Genomic DNA, 13,495 nt, shown 5'->3' with positions numbered 1-13,495 from the left:
ACAGGGCTAAAGTTGAACAGACATTAAGTTTTACTTACCACATCAAACAACTTGGTCTTTGGCATCTCAAGACCATCCACTCTGAGCCTTGGCTTTGCAGTTCCAAAGAGAGTCCCTGACTCTGCCAGCAGCTCCATTAGCCTCCGCTTGCCAAGGGTCAGACATGGGGAGCCACCCCTGCCTCAGGTGTGAAATCTTACCCAGCTTTCCCAAGAGGTAAGGAAGCTGATAGCAGAGAAAGGTAGAGAGAAATCTATATAGAGATAGTAGTGTTCCTGGGCCTGTTTGACCAAAACCTATTAAGCATCTCATGTGATTGGGTAGCAAAACCAGGAACTCTGGGTAAACTGAACTCCAGCTATCCACAAGCTATGGAATCTTGAATAAGACTTCTTACCAACTTCTCTTTGAAACTCCAGCTCACTGAAACCCAAAGAGACTATACAAGATGGCTTCTAAAGTCCTTTCTATCCCTGTTTCTCTATCTCTGTTGCTACAGCCCAATTCCCCAGCAGATGTAGCTAGCTAGCTTCCGGGACGAGGAAAGTTGTACCCATATGGAAAGGAATAGGGTCCCAAAGAGTCCCAGACTCCCTGGAGTTGAGTCCAGTCTACAAGCCCAGGCAGGTTGGCTATCACGTGCACTCTGCATGATATGCAAAGATCTGCTAGCTTGGTACCAGCCGGACCAGTGACATCTGTCACACAGGGATTAAATGCCTCAGCAATAAAAGATAACACTATCAGCCATCAGCTGTTTCGGTAATAAAGTGGCTGCCCGTCCACAGCAGTGAGAATGAGATTTGTTGAGATGGACTGAAACAAACGATCCTTTCCCCGTTGTTAATTCTGCCTTCCTTTTCATAATTACCTTTGTGTGTGCAGTGTTTATAAAACAGCCATTTAATAACCTTCCAGTAAAAGAAAGAATACTGCGTCATGCTCGGTTACTCTGTGCTCCTATTAATAACACCAATTTAAAAAAATTAAGGGAGCAATTATTCTTTTAACACGGAGCAGACTCCAATATTACAATAACACCCAAGGGGTTGTAATCATTGTTGGCTTTGTTTACACTGTGAGATAACTTAATAGACAGTGGGGGGTAAGGGAGGAGGGCAGTCACCTGCACAACCAGATATAGACACCCCCCAATCCTACAGCTGATGAGTGGCCTGTTCCTTTCATCTTCAAGCTGCCATTCAAAATGCTCAGAGTCAGTGCCCTGCCCAAGCCGGGCAGGTTAGACTGCTTCTGTGTACTGTGGGGTTTGTACTAATGTAGCTATGTTCTCGTAGCTGCATTTTTAAAGGGAGCAATCCATTTTTTTCACAGTACCCTTGAATACAAACTACTAGGAGTGTAGTATATCCTAGTGAGCGGGTCTTGGTAAGTAGCAATGACTCCCAAGTACATGACCCATGTGTGTGTGTGTGTGTGTGTGTGTGTGTGTGTGTGTGTCTGTCTGTCTGCCTGATTGTTTGTGCTAAAGAAACAGAGAGAGAAATGTATGTGTGTATGTGTGTGTCTGTCTGTCTGTCTGTCTGCCTGATTGTTTGTGCTAAAGAAACAGAGATAGAAATGTGTGTGCGTGTGTGTCTGTCTGTCTGTCTGCCTGATTGTTTGTGCTAAAGAAACAGAGATAGAAATGTGCATGTGTGTGTGTGTGTGTGTGTGTGTGTGTGTGTCTGTTTGCCTGCCTGCCTGTTTGTGATAGACAGAGATCTGTATGTGAGGAGGATGGTTTTTGTTTATTTTACTATAAAATAATTCTTGTTTAGGGGAAGCAGTGATGAGGATGTTAATATTATTACTAAGTATAAACATGTTATTGGAAAATTTACTAACAAGTGGTTGACAGTAAATATGTACGTCTCAGTTTCAATCCATTGGGATAATGGGTGTAGCTCCTGGGCTAGAGAGATGCTCATTGACTGGCTAGCCTAGCCTACTTGACAGCTTCCAAGCTAATGAGAGACTTGACTTAAAGTAAGGTGGATGGAGTCTGAGGAATGAGAGCTGAGGTTGTCCTCTGATCTCTCTCTCTCTTGTCTCTGTCTCTCTCTCTCTCTCTCTCTCTCTCTCTCACACACACACACACACACACACACACACACACACACACACACGCTGAACCCACATGTCACAGTCATGGCAAACTTCCTTCCTACAACTGTCTTGAATGATGACTTGACGTTGACCTTTACTCTACCCCTGAAGGACTTGGTATACTTCCTGGTAGAACTCACACATTTCCAGAACCTCTGATCAACATCAGCTATCAGAGTTGCCCCCATCAGTATATCCATAAAATCCCAGCCACACACTTGCTGGGTATTGCTTATGGGCACCCCCCTCCCCGGCAATCCATGATGAAGGACAGTGGTTGGTAAAAGTTAGAAAACCAGGCCCCTCTTTTTAACTCTTCTTCCATCAATTTTTGACATTTTTTTTCTTACACCATGCTTTGCCAACTGACTAAACAACCCCGTTACATAAGTTTTATTAAAAGAGTACAAGAGTCTGTTTAGTCTTAAATAATATTTGAATATTCAAGTTTGGGTCTCCAGACTCTCTTTTCTGTGTGCATCTTGATGCTCATTTAGGGAAGGGAAAAATTATGTGGTCAAATATCAGACCCACCCACTTCTGATACCTTTCTTTCTGAGACCCTGCTTATTACCCCAGCCCTCCCAGTCCTCAGGTGGAGTCATGTGACTAGTTCTACATGCTGAGCTGACAGTGGAAATACAATTTATGGCCTAAGCCCTTAGTTATTGGCATGACATTCTCTAGGGCAGTGGCTCTCAACCTTCCTAATGCCGTGACTCTCATTTTGCGATGACTCTCAACATAAAATCACTTTGTTGCTACTTCATGACTGCAACCTTGCTGCTGTCATGAATCATAATGCAAATACCTGACATACAAGAGAGCTAATATGTGACTCCTGAAGGGGTCGCGACCCACAGGTTGAGAACCCATGATCTAGCACTCTTTTCTTTGTCAGGGTGGTTGTAAAGGCCTCAAGTGAGAGCAGATCCAGAACGTGAACAGCTCTGTTGCTGTGCAGTAATCAAAGGTGTCTGGGGATGTTGGCCAGATACTGCAAACATGAAGCGCTAGGATTGCAGGCTGCTTGTTACTGCAGCTTAACTAATGTATGTTAGTTCATATGATTCTTACCAGAACCGTATGTGCCACAAGGCACTGAGAGTAACTTCAGCTCATTCTGTCTTCTTATTCACTAGACCCTTTGATGGGTAGCAGGTGAATATGTTTGAGGAGACTGGACCACATTATCTGGTTAATTAATGGTATCATATTGATTTATATTTTTCATACGTATGGTATTATACTGTGGTTCTTTTGCTGACCATTAGTTACTTAGTATGAATTTACCAAGCTACAATTGATGCAAAGTGAATGTTTGCTTGTTTATATTTTTGTGCAATACTTGAAGCCGAGGCTTTGTATCTATTAAGTAGATGCTTAGCCAGAGTCTCCGCCCAAGCCCGCGGTTTGTGAATGAAGAATACACTGCACAGCCAACACTGGCTTTGAACCTGCTATGTATCCCAGACTGACCTTGAACTTGCAGACCAATGTTCCAGCCTCAAAAACACAGGCATTAGACAGGTTACAGGCATGTGCCACCATCAAAGGCACACTCTGCCTGAACAAAACAATCAAGATGAAGATAATGACAACATGCACTGTCTCAGAATTTCCTTCAAGCCTCTTTTCCAATCTCTTCCCCCCTTTCACATCTCTGCATGCCCGTCCCAGCCATAATCTAATTTCTATTGCCATGTATTTTCAAGAATTCTGCATGTTGTTCTCTCCCTGCCTGGCCTCTGTCACTCAGTATAACTATTTGGAGACTCAGTTCGCACACTGTGTAGAACACTAACTCATCCCTTCTCACTTCTGAGTAGCATCCAGTCAGAGAGGTGGACCCCCATTTAGTACTCACTTGTTGATGAGTATTTGAGTAACTTGCATTTTTTTTAACTCTTACGAACCCAGTGGCTCTGAGCATTCACACGCATGCCTTTATAGAGACACATTCCTTCACTTCTTTTTAAAAGAATATTAGCAGGACAATTCAGTTATGTGGTGAGAGGATGTTTTATCTCTTAAGAAACTACAAAATCATCTTCCAATGCGTTTGTGCCATCCTGCATCCCCGTCGACAGTCTCTGAGGACTGTGGGTGCTCTCCATCCTCTCTACACCTGCTGTGACCTTTAACTTGGATCAAGTGCTTGCAGCATCACCAAGTACCCGGCTTTGTTCCAAAACTCATCAGCTTCGGTTCGCGAGGCTTCTTATAATCATCTCTTAACTGGCACTCCTCCTTCAGACAAACGGAGGTTGTCAGGTAGGAACTCTGTGAACTTCCTCCCACCACCTATAAACTTAGATCTCTCAGCACCAATTATCCCTGCCTTGCCTCTTGGCAGAGCAGGGGAGCTGTGTCCCCACCGACTCCCTGCACTGTGCCTCGGAACCAGCCCTTCCTAGTCAGGTCTTGTCTATCAGGCATCTTTCTTGTCTTTTTCAACTACATATTACTGCCTCCTTAGTGAATAATGTATTCAATTCTTGGCTTTCAGAGGGGAGGAGAGAAAGAGAGAGAGAGAGACAGAGAGACAGAGACAGACAGAGACAGACAGAGACAGACAGAAAGAGAGAACTGCATTGAACGGGGGAGCGTGGCATGGTCCTCCTCCCTGTACCCAGTCTCAGACTCTGTCATGCTGCCCGCTGTTCCCGTGACACCACCATGTTTTTAACTGAACACTCTCTAGCCCTGGGCCCTCTTGTTTTCTCAGTACTTTCCACACTCACCACTTGCTCCTTAAAACTCCTTCCAGTCTCCCAGCCGGGTGACTCTCCAGGGTTGCTCTTCTCTTTTGTCTACCATGTTTCTGTGCCTCCGGCTAGAACCTTGGCCCTGCTCTCAAAGGCTCTGTCTGTTACTTGGATGTCAAAGGCTTCACAGAAGTAATTAAGGACCCTGGAATGGAAACAGTATTAGGAATTTCCTAGCCAGGACTTAAATGCAACCACTGCATCTTCATAACAAACACACAAGAGATCTGTGAGGGAAGAGCCATGAATCAAGGAATGCAACCTGGAACACTGGGAAAGTCTGATAGGAAATATTTTCCCTATAGAGTTGCTGGCAGGAGCAAGGCTTGCTGCCATTCTGATTTCTGACCCTGGGAAGTTGATTTCTGGCTTTCAGTTCCCATCACTGTAAAATGTGTGCTGTTTTATGCACATTAACAAGCCTGATGTGATTTGTACATTAGCAACAGCAAACGAATATGCTATGCAGAGTTTGAGCCTGGCTCTGGGCTTCAACTTTAGAGAATCCTGCTTGTTCTAAGCCTTTGTGTGTGTTCGTGTGTGTGTGTGTGTGTGTGTGTGTGTGTGTGTGTGTGTGAGAGAGAGAGAGAGAGAGAGAGAGAGAGAGAGAGAGAGAGAGAGAGAAATCTATGTCCTCACTTCAAGGCTAGGTAGGCATCAGATATCTACAGAAAGTCCTTGCTTCCAGGGTCCGTGGGCTCCTCCTCTAGTTTGTCCCTTAGGGGAAGACTATCCCCCTGAATCACAGGCTTCTCTCTGAAGAGCAGCCAAGGAAGCCACTGTTGGCTGACGGACTCGTTAGATACAAGAGCTGCAGTGGGAACCCTGACAGAAGGTTACTGAAGAGCCAGACAAGAGGCAGTGGTGCCAGCCCTGAAGTCACTGGCTAGGTTCTCTGTGCGTTTGAAGTAAAAATGATGGCATTTGAGGGCAAAATTGCCCTGAATTAGGAAAGAAACAGAAAGCTAATTTTAGATTCTAAAGTTGTTGCTTCTCTTAAGCACAGAGATGACATTGGCATTAATGTAAATAAGACCTAGACCATGGGCTTGTGTGTGTGTGTGTGTGTGTGTGTGTGTGTGTGTGTAAGGCTCAGTGGCCGGATGTAGGACTCTTATTAGATAATAAAGTGGAGAAGCATCTGCATGTTTGAATGAGGCTTGTGTTTCTCAAAGACCCTGTGCTTCTACAACTAGATAGGTCCTTGTAACAGGAGACTCTTAATTAGTTTTTGATAGGTCAAATGAATATGTGACATTTCTGTGTGGAAATGTTTCGAGATCTGCCCACAGTTTTATACTGCTACATCATAGGCTGGCTAATGTCAAACCTATTGACATTACATAGACTGAACCACCACGTAAGTCAGCACCATTAACAAACTGCTTAACATCTTCCTATCTTTAGTTCCCCCAAACCTTGATCAGGCCTGGGAAGGACATTAAATATTAAAGTAACATTTAAGGAGACTGAAGTCAGAGTCATAGCCTGTGGTAAAGTCTCACATAGAAGTGTCTCAATGTGCTTATTAGAGAAAACATTTTCCTTATGGTTATAAGATGTATCAAAATTGTTAATGCCTTTGTTCAGTCTATAGAGTTAGATCATTGTCTCCCTCTCACATTTAGGGGATGCTGACAGCCAGTTCTTGTGTCTCAGCACACTCTAACACATTCCAGATGTGAAGGGGTAAAGGGACTACAAGCAATCTGTGACAAGACTGGAGAGTCCACAAAGGTTAGGTCTTTAGAAAATTTTAATGTGATGAATGAGCCATAATGCTAATCTTCCCATATCTAAGTTTATGGGCATCATGAAAGTTTACATGCATAAAGTACAGAGAGTTTCAGTATTGAAAAGGTCACCCTGCTGCTGGGAGCTGCTCGAGGGTAGATCTCTATTGAGTTTTCTCCCAGGCCTTCTACAGCCAGACTCCTCCTCTGCCTGTCTTGAGTTTTTCTTTATGGAGTGAGTTCATCAGCAGCCCTGACATAATAAAATTTCAAATCAGTTCTTAAGGCCCCATTTTACTCATTTGCTCAGCAACTCCTTCATGAGGCATGGTTTCCTTCTTTCTTTGAGGGAATTTGTTTCTTCTTACCTCTCTTCCCTTTGTTTGATCCTCCCTGTCTTTTGATTTAGAAACACTTCAGTTTACTAGAGCTCAGTCCTTGGTCTTCTTCTTTGTCCAACAGTGTTATATAGCAATGTCTTCCACATTGAAACTTTCCATCTTGGATGATGGGTACTTAAGACTCAGTCAGCAAACAACTCCCAAGTCTCAGGAAGTTCCTGAAACTTTCAAGGTTCATAAGATTCCTCTATCCCTGAGGTTGTATAAGTAGAAAAGCTATACTCTTGAGAAAAGGAGGCTTTCTTGGCCCGTCAATCTACATGCAGGTTGAGCAACAGCTTTTGTGAATTGTTACCTATGTTGGTGGGCCTTTCAGTGATGGGGCTACCTTCGAATCACCCACACTCCTGTAAGTTACCCCTCACCTACACTTCCATGAGTAACCCAATATACTATTGCTTTTCTAAGTTAGACTTTAATGGAATCATTTCTTTGGGTCTGTCATTAGTGCCCTATCTGGATTGAGTAAATATTTGTTCTCATCTTCTCTGGAAAACTCGCACGACAGATACTCCCAAGATGATCCTATCTAGACCTACAGCTTTAAATACCGTCATTACGTGGGTAGATTCCATGTTTTTGTCAGCTCCCAAACTACTGACATGTATAGGCAACCTCTCTGAACCTCCATTTCCTCATCTGTAAAGTGGCCATAAACTCAGTACCTATCTCATAGTGATGGTGGTAACTATTCTGTTGTCACTTGCAAACCTGTTTCACTCTACCTCAGCTACTCCAGGGAAACGGACTTTGTGCTTTACATCAGAGCTGATTGTCTTGCTCTCTGGGTTCTGGCAGAGTTTAATTAATAAAACTCATCGTTGAAAGGTAGCATGGAGCCAAGAGATGGTGACCCAGTAATTAACTGTTCCTGCTCTCTCCATATCAGACTCCAGGTTGACAGGGTCTGCCTTTTTTCCTAAGGGTCATATGACCCAGGCCCCTACTCTACAGCAATTTCCCTTGGTTCTAGAATCTTCTTTCTTTCCATTCCCTTGGCAGCTCTGTTAGTGAGCTGTGGGTGGGGGTGGGGAGCTCCAGGACCGTTGTTGGATTCATTTGGCCATGTCACCTTTAGAAAGAGACCCTTCATTAAACTCAACTTCGTCACTTGATTAGACCGTGCTATTTGTTTCTTGCTGGGAGTTTATCAGTCCAGGATTGGTGTAGCGATTAATTTAGATAATTGTCACAAGTTTAGACCAATGACTAATTTATAGTAAGTGCTATAGGAGTGTTTGTGAAATAGAGAAATTGCCCACATGTACTCTCTATTTGGAAATTAATTTTAAAGCTCCTGCCCTTCCTAGATTAGGATTTTCCAAGGAAACAGACTAAAGAACCTTCAAGATGTGTGCATCCATGAGAAGGGAAATCAATGGGCTTTATTAGCACACTGGGCATGAGATACGAGAGAGATAGACAGACACACGAGTGTGAGGAATTTATCATAGGGAAGGGACCTGAGTCATTGTGGGAACTAGCACATCCAGAACCTGCAGAACAGGTCATAGGACCGGGGCTAAGGAACCTGGCGTGGCTCCCATCTCAAGGTCATTGGCAGCAGAGCCAGAAAGACCCAGTGTTAGCAATGAAGTCAGAAGACAGGCTGTGAAGTGACTGACCAAGGCATCTGCATACATGGAAGGAGTCAGTTCTATTCACTGACCACCCATCTAGATGTTAATCTCACCCTCAATCCCCTTCAGTAAAACACTCAGAACGTCTGACCAGTTATCTGTGTAATGGATCCTCTGGTCAAGTTGACAGAAGACATACCTAGCATGGCTCCATTCCGTATTGTTTCTTTGTTGCTGTTGTTGGTGGTGGTGGTAACTGGGTCTATTCTTTGCTATACTGGTTGTTCCTTGCAGGATCTTTTGGTATGAACAAGGACTATTTCCTTGTTGGTGGGAACACTCAAAGCATCACTTGGCTTAATTTTCAATGGAACTGCTGAAGAAACTTTTAGGTTGGTTGTAACTGTCGTTTCTTTTGTAACGGCCGTCGGGTTCTGTTACTTTGTAAAGGCCGGCCGGTTCTGCTGCTCCGGTCTGCAGGTCAGGGTCTAGCAAGAGAGAGTGGGGACGGAGGAAGGGGAAAAAAGGGGCGAGAGACGCAAAAGATAGATACAAGCCAGAGTCCGGTGGAGTCTCTTCAAGTCTTCTTTATTCTCCTCTCTTCTTACTATATTCTCACTCCTTCAGTCTCCTGACACCTCTCACTTTCTCACTCTTTCTTCTATTTCCTACTTCCTACTACCTCCTACTTTCTACCTCTATCTCCTCGACTCCTCTACTCCTCTACTCCCCTATAGAAGGGAAATCCTGGGTATTTATACCCTTTACCACGTGACTTGCCCTCGTGGACAATCTCAACTGAAGCCACTACGTCACGTGCCTTGTAGCCATGGATACCAGGAGCACCTGGCAGCTGGGGGCACTAAACAGTGTAACAAGATGTTTATCAGAGTGTGCTCAGCTATTGCAGGCTGTTGAAACAAGTCTCTTGTCAGGGTATATGGCTCGAGATGGCTGTAAAGATGATAGCCACTTTCGGCTAAGAGTCGGCTCCCAACAGTTGGTTGTTTTTTTCTGTTTTGTTTTGTGTTTGTTTGTTAATTTACCAACTATTAGGTTTGTGTTTAGGATCCCCTCTTCTCTTCCCATTTCTCTGCCCTCCATCTCCACTTTGAGTAAGTCTTTAAAAAATGTAAGTGAAATTGCATCGCTGTCTTACCACTCAGTAAAATCCCTTGTCCCCCAGGAAATTCAAAGGAGATGATGCAGGCTCACAGACTGCCCATGCTGCCCTTGGGCCTCCCTCCCCTGCTCAGTTCATGCAGCTCTGTTGAGCTTGGGTCTCTTTGAACTAGATAGTTGTATCCTGGCCTGAAGCTTTTGCATTTGCTGCTCTGTCTCCCCAGAAAGCTGACCTTGTATAATCTAACACACCTCACATTCCACTGTGGTTACCTCCTAAATGCTCCTCCCAGCAGCTCCCCCTGTTACTCCAACCACGGGGAGCATGCTCTGCTGTCTCCCTCCCTTATCTTCTTCCTTGGCATTTATCCCCAAATAAAATTAGGTACTTGTTTGCCTTCAGGCCAGCCTCGCCACTAGAATATAATACCTTGAGTGTGGAGGGAATTTTTTCTAGTTTATTCTATTTCCATATCCCTAGACTCAGAATTGTGCCCAACATACAATAAGCACACAATAAATGTGAAATCCGTGAACAAATGCACATGTGTGTATTTCCCTAACCTCCCAATAGTAATGTATGTGTCTGTGGGCATATTTCTTCATACAGGCTCACAGTATGCCCTGCCCCATTTAGCACTGATTCATGACCCACTGTTAAAGAGGGATGTTTGCTTCTTCAAGGTCTTAATGCATGCTTGGAAGATGAAGTTCCAAAGAAAGGACTCTGGGATGCACTTCGGTTACCCCATGAAGATCTGGGAATTCTGCTTTAGAAGAATTTCACTCACTTTATTAGGCTCTACACCTGGCTGCCAGCCCTGGCTAGCAACAGTCTGAATAAGCCATGTTGAGAAATCTTGCCATATTTGGGAAGTGTGGCTTCACAGTTTACAGCTGCACCTATGTGAATTATTGTGACCTCTGAAACACATCTTCCCAACCCAGTAACCAAGGGAGCACGTGAACTTGCACCAGTAACATCCAGCCTTTTCATGTTCTGGGAATACCATATGTGAATGTTACTTCCTCCATTCCCCTACCACAGCCCATGATGTGGATCAGGTCTTTGATGTGGTTCTCCCTGGAAAGAGATGATCGGTATGTAATAGGCTTTTAAAATAAACACACTCACAACTCAGCTTCCAAAGAATTCCACAATCTCCCACATGCCCAAGATTATAGTTTTATAATGTGTTTATTTGTGTACAAAATATGTTGTAGTTACTGATGCATGTGCAGCAAAATATTCTATCACATACAACAAAAATACATCTTTGACTCCCTTTCTCCTGCTCTTGGGAATGGCAACACTGTCTTGGCATTTCAGCAGCTAAAAATAAAGTGCTATTATTAAGCAGTATTGGAATGTCTTCACTTGATAAATGTGATGTTCGATTGAGTATACAACCACATTTTTTTTTTTTTTTTAGTTTTTCACAGAACAGGAAGCTCCAGGTCCTGAACACTTCCAGAAGATACAAATATTTGTATATATATGTACACATGTATACACTGTATATGTAAAATGCCAACAAGCCTCTTTGTCTGAGTTAGTTTGTTGCGTTCGTTCAGTCCCTTTGCTCCCGCAGAGTCAGAATCACACCACTGAGACCTCAAGAGTTCATCAGCAGGCACTCAGAAGCTCACCAAAGGCTGGCATGTTGGGTTCGTGGTGTTGGTGAGGGGACACGGAGGAGCCCTTCAGACCTCACTGGGGGACCTGGAGCGGAAGGGCACTTTGGATTGGAAACAGCCACAGAACAGGAGCCACAAGGCACGCTGGATCTCCTGGTTGCGGAAGGCATAGATGATGGGATTGATCATGGAGTTATAGGTGGCAGGCAGCAGGGTGGCATAGGTGTAGATGGCCGGGTCCTCTTGGCTACCCACCACACAATAGATGGCGAAGGGCAGCCAGCTGGCCCCAAAAGTGCCTAGCACCACGGCCAAAGTTCCTACGCCCTTTCTGGTGGCTGCTAAGTGGGGCGGTGCTAGGCAATGCTGTTGCAAAGCGATCTGGTGGGCGTGGCGCCAGACCACCTGGCAGATGCGCACGTACAAGTGCAGCATGATGCCAAAGACCAAAAAGAAGGAAGTGGAGAGCAACGCCACATGGCTGCGTGTCAGGGGGCGCACCACGCTGCAGGACGCGCGATCGGCCAAGCAGTTCCAGCCTAGAACAGGCAGCAACCCCAACCCGAGGGACACTGTCCAGGTGGCTGCTAGCAAGAGGTGCACGCCCAACAGGGTCCGGCGCGAATAGTAGGTGAGTGCGTTGTAAAGGGACAGGTAACGGTCCACTGTGATAGCAAGCAGGCTGCCGACTGAGGCGGCGAAGGACGCCACCAGGAAGCCCACCATGAGCAGGCTCACAGTCTCCGAGGGCACCACGTACTGGAACACGAAGTGTAGGATGAGGCCACAGCCGGCCAGCAGGTCAGCAGTGGCTAGACTACCCACGAGCACAAACATGGGCGTACGCAGCGCGGGAGTGGACGCAATGAGCGCCACCACCAGCGCATTTTCGCCTGCGATCACAGTCCCCGACACGCACAGCAGCACATCCCAGGGATTCACTGCCGAAAGCAGGAGTCCCGAGGGCCCTGCTGGCAGCTGCGAAGACAGCTCCAGTGACCCATTCGGTCCGCCGCCGCCTCCCAGCGCCGCGGATGCTGCTGGGGGTCCCCATTCGCTGGTGTCCGGTGCCCCTGCTGCTGTAGCCGCGGCTGCCGCTCCCTCGGCCGCTACTGCCACCACCTGGGACTCGTTGAGGGCGGCGGCGCTAGCGTTCATCGCCGCCAGATGTTGCTCCCTGCACAAAAGGGACCGCGGATTGTCAGGTGCACTGTCCAAGCTACCAAGGAGCTTTCCCTGCTCTAACTGCCTCACTCAAATTGCATATCTCACCTCAGGAGCATGCACGGAGCATAGTGAGGGGAGCGGGGATAAAGTGCGAACCCCAAACAAATAGGCACCTGTTGAGTGAATGAATGAACGAAATACACGGGGCTTCCGAGCTTTGGCAGAGGTGCTTAGATAGATTCCACTATGCACTAGCATGCACGAGTATCCAAATACATCAGCCTGGAAGAGTCATCTCTTTTCAAGCCTGAGCTGGGCAAAGCTGCTGTCCGCGGTTCTGAAAGCGAAGTTTGCGATCTCGAGGAGCCAGAGATCCCAAGTCTGGAACTGGGAATTGAAAGACTAAGTCTGCTAGGGTGCAGTGGTCAAGCCTAGCTCCGATTCTCTGACTCCGGAACGGACTCACTCCGGGACTGCCTTTTACCCCTTCGCCTTCCCCTCAAGCTCAAAGTACCCTTAGGAGCCTGCTGCTCACCTGGGGAGTCAGGGCTCCCGGGAGTCTCTGGTCATGCGCTCCGCGGCTGTGTGCCCGGCTATCCTCCGTGCGCGGTCCGAGCAGCTGCCTGCAGGAGGCTGCCCCGCTTCTTCGAAGAGGAAAGTACTGGTCGCCTGTCGCTGAGCCACTGTCGCAGCGAGTGAGAGGCAGTGGCAGAGAAGGCAGGCTGCGAGCTGCGCGCCTGCCCAAGATTGACAGGCGGGGCCCGGTGACGTCAGGCTCTGGGTTCTGGTTCCAGTGGATTACTCGCCATACGCGCAAGGCCAATCCTTCTTGACATCTCCCCACCCCTCACAGAAACATTTCAGAGAGCTCCAGAAGGAAGAAGAAGAAGAAGCCAGAGTCTCCACCAGTCCAGATACCTCCAGGAATGGGATGGGACTGAGAGGAGAGGGAGAAAGGATTCAAGAGAAGCTGAGGC

The 13,495-nt window shown here is 46.3% G+C and overlaps 1 protein-coding gene across 1 annotated transcript; it reads right to left on the bottom strand.

Moving 5' to 3' along the window:
* Nucleotides 1-10,898: 10,898 nt before the first annotated feature.
* Gpr6 (G protein-coupled receptor 6) lies at nucleotides 10,899-13,220 on the bottom strand. Its single transcript, XM_028769086.1, has 2 exons — nucleotides 13,054-13,220; nucleotides 10,899-12,528 (listed from the first exon to the last, which is right to left on the bottom strand). Exon 2 carries the CDS (start codon nucleotides 12,507-12,509, stop codon nucleotides 11,418-11,420), a length of 1,092 nt encoding a protein of 363 aa, XP_028624919.1. The 5' UTR covers nucleotides 12,510-12,528; nucleotides 13,054-13,220; the 3' UTR covers nucleotides 10,899-11,417.
* Nucleotides 13,221-13,495: the final 275 nt, after the last annotated feature.

The sequence above is a fragment of the Grammomys surdaster genome, unplaced genomic scaffold, assembly GCF_004785775.1.
Source record: "Grammomys surdaster isolate TR1022 unplaced genomic scaffold, NIH_TR_1.0 190, whole genome shotgun sequence".
NCBI classification, from domain to species: Eukaryota; Metazoa; Chordata; class Mammalia; order Rodentia; family Muridae; genus Grammomys; species Grammomys surdaster.
Note: the sequence above shows the minus strand (reverse complement) of the source record. Positions and strands in the feature narration are given on the sequence as shown.

Excerpts from the sequence above, each read along its gene's own strand:
- Gpr6 (XM_028769086.1), bottom strand. The coding sequence starts at position 12,509 with ATGAACGCTAGCGCCGCCGCCCTCAACGAGTCCCAGGTGGTGGCAGTA.